Source organism: Nerophis ophidion, linkage group LG13 (assembly GCF_033978795.1).
Source record: "Nerophis ophidion isolate RoL-2023_Sa linkage group LG13, RoL_Noph_v1.0, whole genome shotgun sequence".
NCBI lineage: Eukaryota > Metazoa > Chordata > Actinopteri > Syngnathiformes > Syngnathidae > Nerophis > Nerophis ophidion.
The window spans coordinates 34207602-34230546 of record NC_084623.1 but is presented as its reverse complement, the minus strand read 5'-3'; the positions used below and the strand labels follow the sequence as shown (position 1 = coordinate 34230546).

The 22945-nt window shown below is 41.1% G+C and overlaps 1 protein-coding gene across 4 annotated transcripts in view; it reads right to left on the bottom strand.

The window, feature by feature from the left end:
* Positions 1-22945, bottom strand: part of LOC133564478 (unconventional myosin-Ic-like) — a 134537-nt gene that overhangs the window by 12377 nt on the left and 99215 nt on the right. For all 4 annotated transcript variants that reach the window (XM_061918821.1, XM_061918824.1, XM_061918822.1 and 1 more), the window contains 14 exons: positions 21849-21954; positions 20019-20099; positions 18329-18420; positions 18098-18192; positions 16462-16508; positions 16287-16367; positions 15822-15927; positions 10691-10808; positions 6814-6927; positions 6642-6718; positions 6481-6549; positions 6305-6389; positions 1681-1840; positions 1387-1470 (listed from right to left, as the gene is read on the bottom strand). In XM_061918821.1, the coding sequence (XP_061774805.1) occupies positions 1387-1470; positions 1681-1840; positions 6305-6389; positions 6481-6549; positions 6642-6718; positions 6814-6927; positions 10691-10808; positions 15822-15927; positions 16287-16367; positions 16462-16508; positions 18098-18192; positions 18329-18420; positions 20019-20099; positions 21849-21954 (1315 nt within the window). The remainder of the gene's footprint in view (positions 1-1386; positions 1471-1680; positions 1841-6304; positions 6390-6480; positions 6550-6641; positions 6719-6813; positions 6928-10690; positions 10809-15821; positions 15928-16286; positions 16368-16461; positions 16509-18097; positions 18193-18328; positions 18421-20018; positions 20100-21848; positions 21955-22945) is intronic.

Genomic DNA, 22945 nt, shown 5'->3' with positions numbered 1-22945 from the left:
GATCCAGGTAAAATATAGTATAATAGTTTCACACAAATAAAAAAGTGTGAAAACATTTTCTGCTTAGGGCGCTAATTTAGCCAGGGTAAGACACGTGTGTTCTGTTGTTTTTACTTCTTCTTTCTTTTACAGACAAACGATACATGTGACTTCCTGTATATTCTGCTAAGAAGGCAGCCAAGGGTTTTCTTCACTATTCTTAACTTCCACAGGGGGAGATCAAGGTCAAATGCAGAGGACAAATTTCACCACACCTAGTGTGTGTGTGACAATCATTGGTACTTTAACTTGAACTTAGCAACTGACGTTGTGGTCAGAGTTGTAATTGCCACCTTGTCATACAAAACCAACTTTTCCTACTTATTGGTACCTGTTTTTGGAGGTGATATCTATAAAGCAATCTTGCCTTCCTTCATACTTCCTCCAAACAAGCTGTTTGGAATTTGCCCAATTTGTGAGGATTTTCCAAATAGTGACGTCAGCAGATATCTCCATGCACGGTAAAGTTTTACCCAAAGAGCTTTGTGCGAGTCCGCCACTGTAGTCGATAAGTTCCTTTTTTCTCTATCCTCTTGTTGTGGGGCAGACCGGTTCGTACATGCACATGCATCCTTTGCTGTTTCCCTTTCTTATATAAAATAGCGTACAGTTATAACTTGTATCTGTCAGTAGATTTGATATGGAAGCATTAAAAACATGGCTAAATGGGGAGAAGATACAGTCGAAGTGGGGACAAGTAAATGAGACAGCCCAGAAAATGGTATATCCTGAAGAGATGGTCAAAAAGCGGAATAAACAATAAAACAATCTGTAAAACAATATATCCAAAATGTTGACCACAGAACAACCTTACATGTTACATAGACGACAAGGAAGTGTTTTGAAAGTGAAAATCATACTAGGACCCTTTCAACAATGTTTCAAGAGCTCTGCTGCCATCTAGCGGCTAAAATGGCTAAACCCCCCTAAAAAGGACACAATGGCAGTAACTCGGATGGCAGAAGCTGGATCCCTACAAGGAACCCTTAAGTTTCTGGATGGGTGCTGTACCATCTGCATAGTTATGTGGCTGTTGTTTTACGCTGCTTGTCGATAGTGAGGAATACGAAGTACAAGGTGGACCAGGACTTGATAAATTGGTCGATACAGTTAGATTTTTCAACGTTAACAAGATCAAATGAAACGGATTCCACTGTACTTAATTTTGAATGAAGAAGACTAGTTGCATCCAAAAACAGATAAAAATATACAAGTATGTAATGTTTTCTCAAAAGTAGGTAATTCATACTGTACGTCTAATCAGTAACATCCAATAAGTGCTTTTTAAATTTTTTAGCTTAATACGGGCTGCTACTAAGCTTAATATTGTGGCTCAAAAAGTCTCACCTGGTGTTTCCATTCAGGACTGATTTTCTTGCAGTAGATCCACACCATGTTCTGCATGTAAAGCTTGCGCAAATGTTCCGAGGCCTAAGTACACAAAAAATGTAATTACATGTTTTTGTTTGATGGCAATGTCATTGTATGCTTGTTAATCCTATTAGCCTGTAGTGAATGTGACACTGTGACCTTTCGTCTTCCAAATAATTTTCTATTGGGTCCTTCCTTATGGGGTATGGGCTTTATGTGTCACCAAAGTGTAGAGCTTCACTATGTTGTTAAACTGTGGGTAAGCCCTACCTCTGTAAGAGCTGCTGGAGGTGTTGGCCAGCTCTTGTCAAGAACATTCTTTGGCAGATTCCTTCGCAGTGTCATGAGGAAGGAGTACCGCACATAATCCAGAAAATACTCATTCTCCGGACAGCGTTCCTTGTGGCGATAAATGAATCCTTTGATGAACCTAGGTGTAATAATAAAGATACAAAATTACATAACACATTAGGGGTGTGATAATTTGGGCACCAAATGATTCGATCCAATTCCTGGGGTCACGATTCTTGCAATGTATCTAAAACAGGTTACAGGTTTAAAAAGCTCCTTCTGGTTGCATTGAGATGGCCTAAAAACACATTTTTTAAATAGATTACTATAAAAAAAAAAAAAAAAAAGGAAATTATGAATCGATGTAGAATAGGGATCAATAAGAATCGTAATTCGGATGTAAATCAGTTTTTTTGTGCACCCTTATAGCAGACACCAAAACCTGATTTCAATATGGATTATCAATAATACTTCCAAAAGGTCTGTAAAAGCACAACATTGGAACCTGTTTAATTAAGTTAGGGCTGTTTATTTTGACCAACTTGTCAAGGCGAGGTCCAGTGTTCTTTACGGTACTAAAAAGTACATGCTTAAAGGCCTACTGAAACCTACTACTACCCACCACGCAGTGTGATAGTTTATATATCAATGATGAAATATTAACATTGCAACACATGCCAATATGGCCTTTTTAGTTTACTAAATTGCAATTTTAACATTTCCCGGGAGTTTGGTCTTGAAAACATCGTGTAATGATGACGTGTACGCAAGACATCACAGGGTTTTTTAGGAAGTATGAGCGCTGCGCACACACACAGCTAAAAGTCGTCTGCTTTAACCGCATAATTACACAGTACTTTGGAGATCTGTTGTTAGGATGTCGCATGGCTGCAGTTGTGTGACCTCAAGTATGCAAAAATCCAGGAGAGCAGAAAGCAGGTAAGATGATTTTAATTTCATCAAAGTAAAATATATAAACAGAAAGCAGTCTTGCATGGAGATGTTCCCAACATAGGTTTAACTTCGAGCACTGAGGAGTGCTCGAGTGAAACATAAATAGACCTATGTTGATTGACCGCAGCTGAGGACCGCTGCCAATCAACGGCGAGTGTGACAAAAACAGTGCTCAGCGGAGTAAACAGGAAGTATGACAAAATAAGAGCACTGAACAGGAAACAAAGTACAAAACACGAAAAACTATCAGAAAGTAAGTGACAGATCGTTACAGGACCTCCCCCTCAAGGAACAGATACCAGATGTTCCCTGGAAAAGAAAAATGGAAAAAAATGTCCACAAAGTAAGGGAGGATGGAAGGAGGATTTGGTGGAAGGTCGCCAAACCTCGTGTCCCCGCAGCCAGCGAGGGAAAGTCAGGTGGCGACGGCGCGTAGAGCGCCGCTGGAACTGGCGGGGCGGGCGGCCACGGAACAGCCACATCATTGGCCGAAAAAGAGACGAGTGCATCCCGCGAGGAGGACGCCCAGGGCACGGCCACATCCGCGGCTGACGTGGAGGCGGGCGCGCTGAAGCAGGCCCGGAGACAGCAGACAAAGCGGCGGGGGCTGCAGCCAAAACAGATACCTCTGCAGGAGGCGGCTGAGGAGCCGATGTTGGTGCCGGCGTGGAAGCGGCAGACGTCATCAACGGCGTGGAAGCGGCAGACGTCATCAACGGCGTGGAAGCGGCAGACGTCATCGGCGGCGTGAAAGCGGCAGACGTCATCGGCGGCGTGAAAGCGGCAGACGTCATCGGCGGCGTGAAAGCGGCAGACGTCATCGGCGGCGTGAAAGCGGCAGACGTCATCGGCGGCGTGAAAGCGGCAGACGTCATCGGCGGCGTGAAAGCGGCAGACGTCATCGGCGGCGTGAAAGCGGCAGACGTCATCGGCGGCGTGAAAGCGGCAGACGTCATCGGCGGCGTGAAAGCGGCAGACGTCATCGGCGGCGTGAAAGCGGCAGACGTCATCGGCGGCGTGAAAGCGGCAGACGTCATCGGCGGCGTGAAAGCGGCAGACGTCATCGGCGGCGTCAAAGCGGCAGACGTCATCGGCGGCGTCAAAGCGGCAGACGTCATCGGCGGCGTGAAAGCGGCAGACGTCATCGGCGGCGTGAAAGCGGCAGACGTCATCGGCGGCGTGAAAGCGGCAGACGTCATCGGCGGCGTGAAAGCGGCAGACGTCATCGGTGGCGTGAAAGCGGCAGACGTCATCGGCGGCGTTGAAGCGGCAGGCGTCATCGGCGGTGTTGAAGCGGCAGGCGTCATCGGAGGCGTGATTGTTGCAGATGTCATCGGCGGCGTGAAAGCGGCAGATGACGCCGGGCGAGGAGCAGCAAATGCTGGCCGAGGAATAGCGGATGCCGGCGGTGACGAAGCCCGGCGTGGTGCTGCTCTTGGCGGCGTTGGGGCTCGGCGTGGAGCCGGCGTTGGGGCTCGGCGTGGAGCCGGCGTTGGGGCTCGGCGTGGAGCCGGCGTTGGGGCTCGGCGTGGAGCCGGCGTTGGGGCTCGGCGTGGAGCCGGCGTTGGGGCTCGGCGTGGAGCCGGCGTTGGGGCTCGGCGTGGAGCCGGCGTTGGGGCTAGGCGAAAGCCCGCCAGGGACGTAGATGTCTCCGTGGAAGGAGACGCTGGCGGGGATGACAGCGGTGTGTGCCTGGCTGCACCGCAGTGTATAGTGGGCCCCCCTCCACTAGGTGGCTGCCAGACACCGTTCACACATGCGGGAAAACGTGCCTGCTCGTCGGAGTCCCCCGGTGCGAAAACCAGGGACGGGCGGGAGGGGACCAGGAGGAGGGACGAAGACACGTCCCGTGCCGAGTCCCAGCAGGAGGACAAAAGCGACCTCACTGTGGGCTCCACTGGAGCTCTCGGCGAACCAAAAAAGAGAGCGGGAGCTGGCAAAAAGAGCAGCCGGGGAGCAGCCGCTGGAAGCTGCGTAGGAGCAGGGAGAAGCAGCTCAGCAGACGACGGGAAGGATGGCGGCGGCGGACGTGCCGGTCGGAGAGCCGCAGTCGGCGACGGAGCCGCAGGAGCCGCGAGACGTGAAGGAGGAGGCGGGCGCGCCGGTCGGTGAGCCGTAGCCGGCAGCGTTGCCGAGAGGAAGGATGGCGGCGGAGGACGCGCCGGTCGGAGAGCCGTAGCCGGTAGCGTTGCCGCGGGAGCCGCGAGGCATGCAGGAAGTGGCGGACGTGCTGGTCGGAGAGCCGTAGCCAGCCGTTGAGCCGAGAGGAAAGATGGCGGCGGGGGACGCGCCGGTCGGAGAGCCGAAGCCGGTGGCGTTGCCGCGGGGAGAGGGTCCGCGTCTGTAGGCTGGGACCGCACAAACCTGGCCTTCAAGTCCTCCAGGAATTGTGCGGTCCAGAACGTCGGCTGAGGATTGCCGACAGGGATTCTCGCGAGGTCACAATTTTCTGGCTCGAAGTTACTGTTAGGATGTCGCATGGCTGCAGTTGTGTGACCTCAAGTATGCAAAAATCCAGGAGAGCAGAAAGCAGGTAAGATGATTTTAATTTCATCAAAGTAAAATATATAAACAGAAAGCAGTCTTGCATGGAGATGTTCCCAACATAGGTTTAACTTCGAGCACTGAGGAGTGCTCGAGTGAAACATAAATAGACCTATGTTGATTGACCGCAGCTGAGGACCGCTGCCAATCAACGGCGAGTGTGACAAAAACAGTGCTCAGCGGAGTAAACAGGAAGTATGACAAAATAAGAGCACTGAACAGGAAACAAAGTACAAAACACGAAAAACTATCAGAAAGTAAGTGACAGATCGTTACATCTGTGTTGCTAAATCTTTTGCAATTTGTTCAATTAATATTGGAGAAGTCAAAGTAGAAAGATGCCACACAAACACACGGTGATTGCTTGTTTAAAATTCCTGGAGGTATAACTTTACTATGGATCAGAGCGCGGTCAAGCGAACATGAATCACGACGGAATGTCGTCCATCGCTATCAATATCCTCAAACACGAATCTTTCACCCTCGCTCAAATTAATGGGGAAATTGTCGTTTTCTCGGCCCGAATAGCACTTTTTGTTGAGGGCTCCCATTAAAATCAATGTGAATATGTGAGGAGCCATCAACATGTGACGTCATCGTCTGCGACTTCCGGTAGAGGCAAGGCTTTTCTCTTAGCACCGAAAGTTGCAAACTTTATTGTGGATGTTCTCTACTAAATCCTTTCAGCAAAAATATGTCAATATCGCGAAATGATCAAGTATGACACATAGAATGGACCTGCTATCCCCGTTTAAATAAGAAAATGTAATTTCAGTAGGCCATTAAGTTGATGTTGAAATGCATGGTCGCCACCTTTTTGGGTTATCTCCCAGAAAAAGATCTTTATTGTTCATGCCGAATGTGTTGTAGTATTTAGAAATATGCACAAATGATGGAAAACCATGTCAACAAACTGCCTTGGGTTAGAAAAAAATCCTTTAGTATTGCCCATTTTCCTTATGTCTCTCTGGCCAAAGTCACAAGTAAATGTGCAAGGAACTGCTAGTTTGGGTTAAGTTGACAACTGCTTCAGTCAGCCAGTTCGAGAGGTTTCGACATAAAAAGGTTCCACTCTAGACTATTGGTTTAACTTAATGGTATGTACCTGCGGATGGTGTCAGCAGCTTGCCGCCTACGCCGAGCCCTCCTCCGGGCCAAGATTCCCCTCCACCATGCCTGGATGGCAATAGCTGATCGAAAACATTTTTTTATAGTTGTTAAAAACATTACGAAAATGCAAAGCACTCAGGTGACGGTAAAAGAAAGTAAACTATTCCTCACCTGAAGTTCTAAGCTTTTGGTACTTGGATTTTTGGCTGTAGCCCCTCCATCCTGCCTGCAACTTTGTGGCTGAGGGATTACAATGGGATAAAATTATGGATGGATTAAATTAGAGGGGCAATATATTCATTTATATCAGCAGCAACGTCATGGGCCCTCACCTAAACTATGCTTCCTGATCTCTAGGGCCTCCTCGGTGGAAAATAGGGTCTTTGGGAAACGGATGAAGATTTTTGATCTGTAAATTGATTCGATGAGATGCACTTAGTCTTTGAACTAAAATAACTTAACAATAATGTGTGTTTTCCTTATAGAAACATGTGTGTTAATGACCTGCCCAGCTTGTAGTCTTCAGGCCTGTATCCAAGGTGCTTGACCAATGTCGCAACTCCATCAGACAGTTTACCCTCCCAATTTGGCCAAGTTTCGGGGCAAAGGGACTTGTACCTAAATATAAACAAAGATTATTGGTATATTATACTATGTAGACATAATTACACAGTAAAATTTACATTACACGCATCAAAACACTATTATTGTAAACAGAAAATTAATTTGCAAGTGAAAATTGTTTGCAAGTGCCTCATTATAGCCTCGATGTAATCAGCAGGAGACCCTGCATATTTGTTTGTCCCTGTTAAATGAAAAACCTGAATTTTAATGTGATCTTCTATTAGTCCCACTTGTCTAAAATACCAACTGTTGTTTTTAACAACTGTGTCAGTGTGTGGGGTGTGAAGAAGGCAGGGTTCGTTCAACTACAGTGGTATGTCGGTTTTTGTCATTAATCCTATCCAAAGGGTCTGTTGAAAGCTGAATGGTGTGAACATTTAAACAACTTTACCCATTGGAAACTGTGAATCCAAATAATTTGTTGGACACCAAAACATGTGAACACAAAACAGTTTTTATAGTGAATAATTATTGTTTTAAAAACATAAAAGACAAATTAATTGGGTTAAATCAACATTTAACATAACTTTTAACTTTATTGAAAACGCTATACAACAGAAAGTGGCTAACGAAGAGAGGAGTGAGGAGGGAAAGGAATAGAGCCCCACGAACGCCACCTATGTATGTACTGTGCTCAAACTTCTTTTTTTTAATTGAATATGTGTATTCAATGTTTCTTACCTTATTTAGGCTTGTGTTTCGAGCTGCTTGCCTATACAATACCTAATCTGCAATAGCAGGTATGCGTGAAACTGGTTTAAAGCACAACACGTCACATTGTCGTGACTGGCAATATTCCTGGTTTCCCCTTCTCCTTCTATTGTATATCAGCAAGGAGACTAGGAGGAACTAATATTCAACATACTTTGAGCAGTGCAAAGTGGTGGAGCACAAGCAGCATTTCTTAGAATAAGTACCGTATTTTTCGGAGTATAAGTCGCTACGGAGTATAAGTCGCACCAGCCGAAAATGCATAATAAAGAAGGGAAAAACATATATAAGTCGCACTGGAGTATAAGTCAAATTTTTTGGGAAAATGCATTTGACAAAACCCAACAGCAAGAATAGACATTTGAAAGGCAATTTAAAATAAATAAAGAATAGTGAACAACAGGCTGAATAAGTGTACGTTATATGAGGCATAAATAACCAACTGAGAAGGTGCCTGGTATGTTAACGTAACATATCATGGTAAGAGTCATTCAAATAACTATGACATATAGAACATGCTATACCTTTACCAAATTATCTGTCACTCCTAATCGCTAAATCCCATGAAATCTTATACGTCTACTCTCTTACGTGAATGAGCTAAATAATGTTATTTACGGTAATGTGTTAATAATTTTACACATAAGTCGCTCCTGAGTAGAAGTCGCACCCCCGGCCAAACTATGAAAAAAACTGCGACTTATAGTCCAAAAAATACGGTAAATCATATCTCTGCCATCAAGGTGACATTGCATTACCAGGCCCTCTACAAAACTACAACCAGTAAGCTCCATATTACTGTTGATTGTTTGCCTTGGCTTTCCATATGGTGCATTTAATGACACTTTGGAAACATGTACTCTAAGGCTCTTTGTGATTGTGATTTGACAATTACTGTGTGCCAGGTGTGTCCCAATTTTTTGACTGGGGGACCGCATTGGGCCCAAAAAAATTTGGGGGATGGGGGGGGGGGGGGGGGATGTTGTTGCGAAAGTTCAACTCCTACATTGTTTACTACATGATGAGCTCTTTATCGATCCAAAATATCAAGCAGCTAAAAGTCAAACATGGGTAAGTGTAGAGACAGTGTTTTTGCATTTTTCCTTTAATGCCTTACAATGGATTTATATGTACCGGCAATTAATTTTTTTTTATGGTGATGGGACATTTTTTTAAATAATATCCACAAAGTTCAGTGAGTAGGTTTTGTTATGTGTGATCATGTGTGTTAACTTTTTGTGCTGGTTAAATTTTTTTTTCTGCATCATGAAAAGGAAAGGTTATTTTGATTGGGTCATATAGCTAAATGCGCCAAGAAAGTACACATCATGGTCAGTGACCAGAATTTCATACATTGTCCACAAGACAGTGACAAATGTGTATCTGTCAAACCATTTGATATTTAAGAAAGCACCCCACACACCAGGTTGCTTATTGAAGTTGAACTCAGATTGAAGATGCCAGCACACCGCATTTGGCCCGCGTGCCATGGTTTGTAAACCACTGTGGTATGCTATAACTTTTTTTGGCTTTATGGTGGCTCATTGTGCAATTGAACTAAACAAAAAAAGAAAGGAAATTGATAACGCATGTCTAGAAAATGTCCGCCTAAAACGATATTTTAAACCCAGGCATAGGAAAACCGAGGTATCACTGTATTCTAAAGTAAAATGTGCAAACGTTCCAGGCAATTTTCCCTACAATTTTTCATATGTATGAGCAAACGCCAAAACTCCTTGAGCATTCAGTGGTGCACATGTGAGCGACGGCAAACGTGCACAGTTATGCGCTTATCTTTTTATTCAATTTTGTGCGCAGCCTAGATTTGCCGTGCGCAGAGGACGCGTGAGCAGTGTGCAACTGCACAGGCGCGTACCTCAGAGGGAACGTTGGTTCCAGGTGCTTTCCAAATCTATTCTGAAACTTTCCGACCTTTTAATTGTTCTGCCATATTATGTATTTATGCATTGATCAATCAATCATCAATCAAAGTTTACTTATATAGCCCTTAATCAAAAATGTCTCAAAGGGCCGCACAAGCCACAACGACATCCTCGGTATCCAAATTTACATATTCACAGATCTGTCATTAACACATTCAAAAACATGATACTCTCTAATCAACCAAAATATATTAGATTTGATGTTTTATTTTGGTAGGTAAAATAAAATCCTATGTGATGTTTATACAGTGATACCTCAACTTAAGAGTGTTTTGAGATGATAGTTGTATTTTGGGTAATTGTTATGCTTTAAATTGCAATCAAAAACTAGAGTTACAAGCATCCTCACAATTAGTTGGCATAACAAATGTCACAGTAGACCTTGTTAGACCTGACCCAAAACATCAGGTCTCACTGACTAGCATTGGCTTATAGCTACAGGTAGACATAACTTTGTTTGCCAACCGGGGAAGGAAATATGTGAGTGTGAATGAATGCGCGGAGAGGAAAAACTGAAAGATATTCAATAAATTAAAGAAATAAATCATCAAAACCATGATCGAGCATGTGGCTAGCCAAGCAGTTGGAGCATAGCACTTTTAGTCAGCTCCATACTAAAGCAGAATGAGTTGATAATACTAGCCAAAAATGATAAAATAACATCTAAACGGCGGACATTTATCCATGAAAATATGAAAAAGCAGCTGGTAGTGTGTTTGATGGCGAAGCAGCTGGAAGGAGATTCTGCAGAAGTGTACTCTCAAAGGTAAATACATTAATTGAATGTACATGATTATTACATTATTTCACAAAACCATAGTGGTTCGGCTTGGGGGATCTTTTCAGCAGGTAGCTTGTTTTTTTTATTGGCTCTTAAGGCATATCTAAAATTTGAAAAAGTAATTACTTCGATACATTATTAAATACTACACAAATAACTATCGGCTTTATCAACTACAACACAAGATGTCACTGTTTTCTACAAAAAGCTTAGCATGTACAGAGGAAGCGGTTGTAACTTTTGAAACATTGACATTTTCAAACCATCAAAACGCACATAACATAACTAAAGGATTAAAGAAAAAAAAGTATAATCTTGTCACCTCTGCAGGAACACCTCATAACGCCGCCTGTAAGCAAAGCCCGCTCGCCTCACCCTCAGATTTTCCATCAATCCCAGATACTTGACTTGGTGACGGATCAGAACATCGTCAAAACGACCTGCAAACAATAGGGGGGTTGAAGAAGGCTGAGTCAGGTTAAAGTCAGTCTAAGAAAAAACTGTAAAGACTCTCAGAAAGAATGAACAAGCAAAAATCAGGCGTAGGAGTGACGACGGACAGAGAGACATTGTTAAAGAAACAAAAGGACAACTGTAGGGTCAAACAAAGGCCAGTAAAAATATATTGACGAATACAGAAGAGCTTGTATGGTATTCAGTAACATAGTGAAAAAAGTGTTTTAGTTGGAATTAGCAAAAGCACAGGATTAACATGACGTCTATGAAGAAAATATTAGCCATTGGACGTGCTAAGCTGCCTTAACGAGAGGATTTAAATAAACCTGACATAACACTTATTGGCTATTTCAGCAAATAGTTACTTGAAAACACCAACACTCTGCTTCTCACTCCAGTTAACCTCCCTATAAAATGCACAATTGAACATGTGTACTTTCTATAAAACGTACAGTTATCATCCAATAACATAGTACAGTAAAACTCTTTTATGTCAACATTCCTTTGACTCGCTGTTACAGGGGTTGTCGACATTTCAAAAAAACAAAAGTAAAAATGTATTATTCCTAGAGCTGGCCGGCGGTGTAAACTGAGAGCGCGGGGATAAGGGCCCGAGTCAGGGAGCTGACCAAGAACCCAATGGTCACTCTGTCAGAGGGACAGCATTCCCCTGTGGAAGGAGGTGAACCTTCCAGGAAGACAACCATCTCTGCAGCAAACCACCAATCAGGCCTGTATGGCAGTGGCCAGACGGAAGCCATTCCTTTGTAAAAGTTTGCCATAAATCACCTTTTAGACTGTCACACCATGAGAAACAAAATTGTCCTGTGTGATTAGAAAAAGATTGAACTCTTCGGCGTGAATGCCAGAAATCTGGTTTGGGGGAAACCAAGCCAATTGCTTGTATTCCGGAACGTGACTTCTTCCGGGAAGTGAAAACCAGTGGTGGGTGACTAAGCTAAGATGGCTGTTGTACAGCAAGCAGCGCACAAACTATATGAGTACACAAGAAGCTTAAATCCTCCTGCAAAAAGCAGATACAAGCAAAAAATACAACCATACAATAGAAAAGATCCCTATACTTCATTAAAAAAAAGGATTTGTCGAGTGATGAAGATTACGTCGGTCGCGTTCCCAGACATATCGAATGGTTGTGCTCCAGACACCATTTTACACAAAAAAACAGATGGAAACTTTGAAAAGCATGGAAGTCTGCAACTTCTTTGTGTGTGTCAAGGAAATTGGTATCAAGACTCTCCCAGATAAATGTGCATTGTTTTTGTTCGGGTAAGGTTGCATTTCATGATTTAACTTTGCGTCTAAGCTGCCATGTTTGATGCTGTTGAACATGCTGTTGAGAAGTAGCGAGTTTTTCTCCGTCTTTATCAAAATATAACTATAGATGTCAACATTGCGTATGTGCTGAAAACTTCATACATGATTGTTTCCTTTGGTTAAAGCTTAACTCTTTTATTAGCTTTGGCTCACATTAGCTTTCTTTTATTTAGTCACATCGAGTTGGTGTTTTTCGAAACACTTGTAGCAAACGTGTTTAAGAAATACAAATAATATCAAGATAATACTTATATGGGAAGGAACACCTATTAAAAGTACCATATTTCCTTGAATTGCCGCCGGGGTGCTAATTAATTTAAAACCTCTTCCCACTCCTGCGCTTACCAAAGGCATGCAGTAAAAGTAAGCATGCGCTAATTATTTTAAAACATCTTCTCACTCCGGCACTTACCAAAGGTATGCAGTAAAAATTTGAGTGTGATGTAAGCTTGGACCTTAAATCCTACAGAATAGCTCTTAATCTTCTTCCCTTTATGCGATTTCAAATTACCGGTATTGAAATTAGCCTCCTCCATTTTGAAAATGACGACAGGGGAAGTGTCACTCGTGACGGCACAAGTTTGACCAGGCGGTAATACTAAGCATGCGCTAATTATTTTGGGAAGAGAGTTTGACCCGGCAGTAATTCAAGGCAGGCGCATACAATATGCCCGGCGGCAATTCAAGGAAATAAGGTATATCAAACAAACCTTTGACGAAGTGATCAGTGTTCCACTGATCACTCATGCATTCTTCGACTATGCTCCCTTAGACAGGACTGTGAGCTGCATGCTTTTCTCACCGTCGTTTCAACAAATTTTACACTTTTCCGGCCTTATTGATAACCTTTCAAGGTTAAGAAGAAACGTTTATCCTATTAGCAATTTGAACGGTTCGTACAGCAGAAAACAACACAAGCAAAGGGAATGTTTTCTTTGAGAACGCACACAAAAGGGAAAGACGTGCTCTTGTCTCATATGAAAATTGTGAATAATGGTAAAAAATCCAAAAACATACAGTTATCCTTTTAGATACTGTTTGGTAGCAGCCCTAATTTATAGTAATAAAAGAACACGCTGAACCAAGACTCCGTGAACAGGTCGACATAGTTGTCAACATAAACCCAAATTCAAACCCTAATTCTTACAGATTAATCCAGTTGTTAACATTTTAGATTTTTGCTAAAATCAAATCAGTTTTATCTCTTAACAGCAATACTTTTACACTTACTTGCCAAAGGTATTTGGCCACCTGCCTTGACTCACATATGAACTTGAAGTGCCATCCCATTCCTAACCTATAGGGTTCAATATGATGTTGGTCCACCTTTTGCAGCTATTACAGCTTCAACTCTTCTAGGAAGGCTGTCAACAAGGTTACGGAGTGTGTTTATAGGAATTTTCAACCATTCTTCCAGAAGCGCATTGGTGAGGTTACACACTGATGTCGGTCAAGAAGGCCTGGCTCTCAGTCAATGTTCTAATTCATCCCAAAGGTGTCCTATCGGGTTAAGGTCCGGACTCTGTGCAAGCCAGTCAAGTTAATCCACACCAGACTCTGTCATCGATGTTTTTATGGACCTTGCTTTGTGCACTGGTGCACAGTCATGTTGGAAGAGGAAGGGGGCCCGCTCCAAACTGTTCCCGCAAGGTTGGGAGCATTGAATTGTCAAAAATGTTTTGGTATCCTGGAGCATTCAAAGTTCCTTTCACTGGATCTAAGGGGCCAAGCCCAACTCCTGAAAAACAACCCCCAACCATAATTCCTCCTCTACCAAATTTCACACCCACCACAATGCAGTTCAAAATGTATCGTTCTCCTGGCCACCTCCAAACCCAGACTCGTCTATCAGATTGCCAGATGGAAAAGCGTGATTCATCACTCCAGAGAACACGTCTCCACTGCTTCAGAGTCCACTGCCGATGTGCTTTACACCACTGCATCCCACCTTTTGCATTGGACTTGGTGATAGATACTTGGCTTAGATGCAGCTGCTCGGCTGCGGAAACCCAATCAATGAAGCTCTCTGCGTACTGTACGTGGGCTCATTGGAAGGTCACATGGAGATTGGAGCTCTGTTGCAACTGACTGAGCAGAAAGTCGGCGACCTCTTTGTACTATGCGTTTCAGCATCCGCTGACTCCTCTGTCAGTTTGCATGGCCTAGCACTTCGTGGCTAAGTTGCTGTTGTTCCCATACTTTTGGCAATATAGTGTATTCCATCAAATTTAGACTACTGAAACACACTTGGAGTGAACCAGGCCTCTGTGACATTTGCAGTTACTCCAAAATGCTGCTGCTGGCCTTCAGTGGGGCGGTACTGTATAGCTCGGTTGGTAGAGCTATACAGAACTTGAGGGTTGCAGGTTCGATCCCTGCTTCCACCATCCTAGTCACTGCCGTTGTGTCCTTGGGCAAGACTCTATACCCACCTGCTCCCAGTGCCACCCACACTGGTTTAAATGTAAAAATTATATATTGGGTTTCTCTTTGTAAAGCGCTTTGAGACACTAGAGAAAAAGCGCTATATAAATATAATTCACTTTATACTGACGCAAAAAACCCACACCCCTATTCAATATATTAACCTATCACTTGCTACTAGTTCACTTTAAAATGTATTTGAAAAATGTATTGCTTGTTTCAAAACTCTCTTAATGGCTCAGCACCTCCATATATTTCTGACTGTTTAAAAATCTACACCCTACCAAGACCTCCAAGGTCTGCTGATCAATTTCTTCTTGTCGTCCCCAAAACTTGATTATAATTCAGAAAGGATCACTCTTTTCTGGTCTCCCTCGTTAACGACTTTTACATCACGTCTTAAAACATAGTTTTACTCCTTGGCTTTTAGACGAACTTGAGAGTTCTGTGATGTCGGTCCATTTGGTTTTCTTTTATAGATTTACTTTTATAAGTTGAATGTTTGTTTTTATTACAGACTGTCTCTAGTTTTATCTTGGTTTTAAATGTGTATTTTTAACTATCGTGCAGACCTTTTGTGAAAGTTTTACTGTTTTTAAATTGTGATATCAATAATAAAGATTGGATAGCATTGGGTAAAAAGCATTGCCTTGTGTGTATTTAAAGAGATTTTTTAACCTTATTTATTCCACAATGGGAAAATGCGAATTTTTAAATACAGTAAGAAAATAAAAAATAAAAATGAGTAATAAATAGTACATATTGTGCGCTCATGATTGCAACATGTATATATAAATAATAAAACAAAAACACTATCTCAACACACATATTGCACACCAAGTAAAAAACAAAAAATGGTGTGTTGTTTTTTAAGTAATAGGAAGAAAAAGGTGGACTGGTCAACTTAGATGGGTTGTTGACATAAGCGAGACTGAAATGAGCGGGTTTCATTGTAAAAAAACAACAAAAAAACTGTAATGCCAACAGTGTCCTCATGTCTAGGTTAAACACAGATGGTTTGTCACATATATTTTACTTGAAAATGGGTAGAAATAAATACATTACTTAGGAGAAAACCACTATATTAGCCACAGAGTAGATTATTTCCTGAGGGAACTATCCTGAATGAATCAATAAAGCACAACCTATCTATCCAGCAGTTGTAATTTGAGCTGATTATTTTCAATCCAATTGTTTGTTTAAAATTGGAGAAAAAAAACCAAGAAATTACTTCTTACTTGCTTGCTTGGAGTCATTGGGCTTGATGCAGCGGACATATGACGGCTCCTTAGACATGAGGATCTCCATAAGTTTCGCCAGGCTGGCCTTGAACTGGGTCGCTGCCTGGGAAGATGGACACAAGCAAAACGGAACGATGAGAACAGGAGTCTAAATGAGTTAGTGACAGGTCCGTTCGCGCATGAGATTAGCGAGTAAATGGAAGTCTTAGATGGGTGGATAGCAAAGACTGTATTGCTCATGTCAGCAGGGTGGAGAGTGTGAACACTGGCTATGTAGAGTGGAGGAGAGGGACCAGCCTGTGACAGTACCCTGTTCAAGCCACTCTGAATGTGTGTTAAGGGCATTCCTCAGCAAGAAGGCAGCAAGAGAAAATCCCACTCAACAACGAGAAAGGGAACAACACGGCTGCCTGTTCTGTTGTGGGAAAATATGCCGAGATGTACAAGAGTGTGGAATATTACTGTGTCTGGACGTTTTTTGTCACTCAGCTCCTCTCTGTCGAAACACTGGTTTAGGATCTTGTTCTCCGACATGAACATAACCTTAAAATAGAAATATAAAACAACTGTTAACCCCCAAATCAGACAAAAGCCATTCAAGTCAGATATCGCTTATTGTTTTCTCAATCATTCTTACCTCCTTTAAGTTTCTAAAGAGCAGGTCATTGTTCTTGTCCAGAAAACCTGAAGAGAAGATGGATTGATGAATATCAAGTACAATGTGTCAGTTTGTTAATAATATGAATAATACTATGTCACATCTGCTTATATTTAGTTCTACAGCAAATTATATTTGTCATTTCTCCTTCTGTCATTTTCTCAAAATGACATACAGTAACATGTCCCCAACCGTGCTTTCCTTCTCAGTAATGTTTTATTTTTATTTTCAAGGACTAGGATTATATAAGATCTGCTTCTTCCTGCTCCTTTTTGGACACATTGACTTGTTTAAGTATACAACTGTGATGCTTTTTAAATCATGTTAGAAATCAACTAAACCCTAACTATACTCTTCAACACACTACGCCAGAGGTCTTAAACTCAATTTACCTGGGGCCCACCAGAGATAGATCCGGGGTGAGGCTTGGCCGCACAAAGTATTCACTTCTGAACCTCGTGACTAAATGTGTTAACTACTTCTACCAGCAACTATGGTGACTGACAGCTATAACAGTGATTGTAAAAGTACAATTTTATGTAAAAATTTTACATTTTCACACTGGTCAGAGACACTTCCGCTTGGTTTCTGATCTTGGTGGTGCCCAATGTGTGTTTGTTTCTTTGTAATTTTGGTTTGGACCGTTCTTTATATTGGTATTCAAGATTGCTATAATATATTCAACTGTTAGCTGCCGAGGGTGTGCAGGCCGCAATTAAACTAAACCAGCTGTGTCAAACTCGTTTTCATTGAGGGCCAATTTGCAGTTATGCAACAGTGAAATTTAAGGTGTTTTTTTTACGGCTCATTAATGTAAACAGGAAAAAATGTACAGTAAAATCCTGACGACTGAGCTGTCAGGGCTTTTTTTAACTGTAAAATATATGGTTGTTGGTTTTAGTGTATTATTGTAAATTTAAGATGGTACCACTGTTTTTCTACTGTAAAATGTAACCATAAAATCTATTTTCATTTTTACAGTGTATCATTTGATGGATAACGTGCTTTTAAATTATAAGTCAAGCAAGTATTTTAGTATTTGTTTTCATTTTGACCCAAAAAATTTGAATGTTTGATAATATATATTTTTTTTTCATCATTAAATAATATATAATAGTTTGAAATAGTTTACTATATATATGTATACATATTTTTTTCTGTCTGGATGGAGATAGAAAGTAAAATACTTTATTGAGGATTATTATTTCTAGGCTTTTGGGGGCATTATAGAATGATGTGTCAGGTCAGATCTGGCCCCCGGGTCTTGGGTTTGACACCTGTGCCCTAAACTATGAAGTTAAGTACGGGGCCACAAAATATGGGCCTGAGGACCGCAAATGGCATTTGGGCGCCAGGTTTGAGACCACCGCACTACACCTTTGGATTACTGCGACACAAGGTGATGTTTACACCTTTTACTGTAATATCCCATTTCTGGTAAAAAAAAAAAAAAAAAAGTTATGTTATTACTAAAAAGGATGACTTTGAAAAAGTACTTGAAAAACTTTACATGCTAAGTTTGTCATGCAATACATTGCGTTCTAATTGTAGCCTGGTGAAATTGGATGTTTTTCTATCTTTTTGTTTAAGGCTGCGCACATTGGCGCATATGTACCATTGACGTTGTAGTTGACCTCTCCGGCATAATGCAGCAGTCGGAATTCATCACGACCCATTACCTTCCGAGTCTTTGCATCAGCCAGCTTGTGACTGCAGTAAACCACAGAAAAATACATCATTAACATAGCTTAAATCAGGGGGTTGTACAATGTGTGCAGTACCACAGTGATATGAGACCAAGCTTGAGGACATTTGGTAAATTGTGCAATTTGGGAATTGAACTGACGTGACAAAGTGCGGATGACCTCCTACGGTGTCCTCCAGCTTCTCTAAGAAGGTGATGTCACTGGCATCTCCAGGTCTCAGACACTCTTCATCCTGAACAGAAAAAGCATAAGAGCAGTTGGCCAGACACTACAGCAGTGGAATGAAATTAGTGCTGAAATTCTAACATGATAATGAGTTGCTTGTTATCCCTCAAGTATATTGAGAGTTTACCACAATTAAAAGGCTGACACAAATGAACACGACACTAGCCGTTGCTTGCACAATAAATTGTGAAATTTCAAACCTAAGGCAGTAGCGTCATCAAATGTTGCCTTTATATTGAAAATATCAAAACAATGACAACATTTCTTGAAATTTTTGTATTTAACAGAGCTGTTGCTGTTAACTAAAACTACAAAGCTTTCATGCACGCACAAAAACTGTCTTCCCATCTAAAAAATAAAAGGTTGTTATTAGTTGCTGTAGTAGAATCCAGGTTAACACTACTCAGCTTTTATTTTGAATCACTGAAACAGAAGTCACTGTGTGCATGTTTTAATGCTGTATAACTCGGCAGTATTTATGTTGCTGTTGTCATTTCACACTGCGAAACAAAACAAGTTTGCATTGTTCAGTTCACTATGTTGTGAGCTTAATTTAATAGCTTTTGGATAAATCCTGTTAGACCAGTTGACCTGCCGCTTTGCTTTTCTGTTCTGTCCTCTCCCTTACCAGGTAGTCACAGATAATCTCTAGAGAGGTACCAGTATGGAAGATTCGCTAGCTGTTCCAAGTCGACACCTAGAGTGAACCACTATTCTATGCATCAGCTGGTGATGTCTCTGCATTGTCGACTTGCGAGAAGATCCCCCCTACGACCCTCTTCTGGTTACCCAATGGACTGGACTCTTACATTATTTATAATTTCACATTACCGTGAAATATCAAATAATATTATTTAGCTCATTCACATAAGAGACTAGACGTATAAGATTTCATGGGATTTAGCGATTAGGAGTGACAGATTGTTTGGTAAACGTATAGCATGTTCTATATGTTATAGTTATTTGAATGACTCTTACCATAATATGTTACGTTAACATACCAGGCACCTTCTCAGTTGGTTATTTATGCGTCATATAACGTACACTTATTCAGCCTGTTGTTCACTATTCTTTATTTATTTTAAATTGCCTTTCAAATGTCTATTCTTGGTGTAGGATTTTATCAAATACATTTCCCCCAAAAATGTGACTTATACTCCAGTGCGACTCATGTATGTTTTTTTTTCCTTCTTTATTATGCATTTTCAGCAGGTGCGATTTATACTCCGGAGCGACTTATACTCCCAAAAAAACGGTAAATTACTCGTTGCTGAAAAAAATAACGCCGTTAAACTCTAACGCCGTAATTAAAAACACTCTTGTCGACTTAATTGGTTTCCACTGTATAACAAAAATCAAGATAAATTGTATTAAATATTAATGCATTCATTTCAAATTGAAACTAATCTGGCAAAACACACGATATAGTATATTTAGTAGAAATAACTTGAATGTGACATGAACTAATTTGATAACTACAAATTCACATATGCCAATAACGAGCAATCCAAATTAGGATCAGCAACAAATTGCACATCCTCACTGGAAACAAGATGGAAAGATGAGCTCTGTGGTAAAGGTAATGAGAATGGGAGAATTCCTCACCAGAATGGAGATGATGCCTTTAAACTTCTCCTCCACCAAGTCACAGATGATCTTGTTGTTGAAGTATTGGACGGGTTCCCACTGGAAAGACAGAACCAAACCATTCCTAGGAGTGTGAATTGAAGTGAATAAAACGTATATAGTGCTATTCTCTAGTGACTCAAAGCACTATACATAGTGAAACCCATTATCTAAGTTACATTCAAACCAGTGTGGGTGGCACTGGGAGCAGGTGGGTAAAGTGTCTTGCCTAAGGACACAACAGCTGTGACTAGGGTGGCAGTAGCGGGCATCGAACATGGGACCCTCAAGTTGCTGGCACGACGGCTCTACCAACCGAGCAACGCCGCCCCAGGAGACCATGAGTCCATGACACAAAAAACCTAATTGGACTGAATTGTGCTGGCTGTATAAGAACACTGAAACAAAAGAAGCCGATCAATGGTTTCAATTAACATGATTTTCCTGTATGAGTGGGACCGAGATTTACAGGTGGAATGTGGCACCAGAATAAAAAAATAGTTGCTAATGTTACACTGTTCATGCAACACACAATACAGCAATGCTCAAAACCAACACAGTGTAATTGTATGTACAGCACACCCAGCAAGCCAGGTAACCAGGAACACCCACTTGAATGAGAACTGCAGCACAAAAAAACATGCAGCCCTGTTGTACTGCATGTGCTTTTGTGTATGTTCTGATATATACGCCACATGGTGACACTTTTTTTAAAGCTCAATATTTGACTACATAAATCAGATTGGCTTAGCATGTTAAGAATCACCATGAAATTTGGTACACACCAACTGGCAAGCCTGTGTCAGTCAATTTGAGCAAGATTACTTATAAAGATGCCCGCCATCAAACAAAAGATTTTAGCAGGGGCACAAAAGGCTGCAATGTCCATAAGTAATTTTTAATATTTGTTTAATGATTAAAAAACTTTGAGAAGATCTGTAGTACTGTACAAGTATATTGTCTAAAGCATTTGGAGCACAGCACATAAATAGCGCCACAGATACGTGTTTTTTTGTTAGAACTCACTAGTTCAGTCTCACTAGAAAATTACTATTCCATGCTGTACATCCTCCGGTCTCTCTGCAGGGCGCAACAGTGAGTCGTACGCGTTATAATGAAGTAACAGTTAAAAAAAATGAATTGAAGAAAGAAGACATAAATTTGGACTCCCCTGAATAGATTTGGCGATACGTGTTAGTGGCGGTATGTATCGCTTTGTATTCGCACATGATACACACAATAAAAGTAAAAGACAGAAGTCTTTCTTGCATCATGCATTTACTCGGAAATTGGGAGCAAAGATCGAGGGCACTCCCACCAGCTTGTGGGAGAGTTCATTACCGTGGGTAATGAAAGGCAAGATGTGGATGTGTGCAGCCCAGCGTTTGACTAGCAGAGGTCATAACTAGCGAGTGCTTAGAAGATGTACAATTACACCTGTACACTCACTATACAGTATTACTTAGCGTGCAGATACACAATATCACATCTTGTCTCAGCATCGTCCGACCAGAAAAGGGGTGAGTTAATTGACTAGAGAGACAGCGCCCTGTGCTGGATTCAGAGCAGCAATCTCTCCCCTGTATATAGCGTCATCAAACCACTTTCTATTTAAGTGACCTTTTTTATAAAATGGTAAAGGGTAACAGAAAGGTAGAGTACAGTCATGTAAACGGTATGTACACACATTGACTGAGTGCAGTTGTTCATAGCTGTACAAAAATCGCAACACCTTTTGTCATGGTAGAAAACAATTATTCAATAAAAAGCATGCTGCCAAACTGAAAGAAAGAAAAGACTCTGTCTGACCGTTATGCCTTCTGCCTCGTACTCCTCCTGCTCAGACTTGAGGGTGAGCTCAATGAAGAGCTGCTGCAACTTCTCATTACAGTAGTTGATGCAGAACTGTTCAAAGCTGCAACATAGCAACAGCAGCAGAGGTGTTAGTTCAAATGCAGAGCGTTGGATAATCAAGTTTAAACATTCACTCGCTGTTGGGAAAGTGGGTAACTGATTTCTAATCAAATCAATTAGAATGCTATATATCAGTGGTTCTCAAATGGGCGTACGCGTACCCCTGGAGGTACTTGAAGGTATGCCAAGGGCTACGTGAGATTGTTTAAAAATCTTCTAAAAAATAGCAACAATTCAAAAATCCTTTATAAATATATTTATTGAATAATACTTCAACAAAATATGAATGTAAGTTAATAAACTGTGAAAAGAAAAGCAACAATGCAATATTCAGTGTTGACAGCTAGATTTTTTGTGGACATGTTCCATAAATTTTGATGTTAAAGATTTCTTTTCTTGTGAAGAAATGTTTAGAATAAAGTTCATGAATCCAGATGGATCTCTATTACAATCCCCAAAGATGGCACTTTAAGTTGTTGATTACTTCTATGTGTAGAAATCTTTATTTATAATTGAATCACTTGTTTATTTTTCAACAAGTTTTTAGTTATTTTTATATCTTTTTTTTCCAAATAGTTCCAGAAAGACCATTACAAATGAGCAATATTTTGCACTGTTATACAATTTAATAAATCAGAAACTGATGACAAAGTGCTGTATTTGACTTCTTTATCTCTTTTTTTCAACCAAAAATGCTTTGCTCTGATTAGGGGGTACTTGAATTAAAAAAGCTGTTCACAAGGGTTATGTCACTGAAAAAAGGTTGGGAACCACTGATATATATATATATATATATATATATATATATATATATATATATATATATATATATATATATATATATATATGTATATATATATAAAAAAATGTATATATATATATATATATATATATACATTTTTTTTTTTTTGTCCTGTCCAGCTTCTCAGGCAAATCATATAGTTGATGTAGATGCCCATATCGGCTGTTCAGATTTACTTTACAAAAGAGAA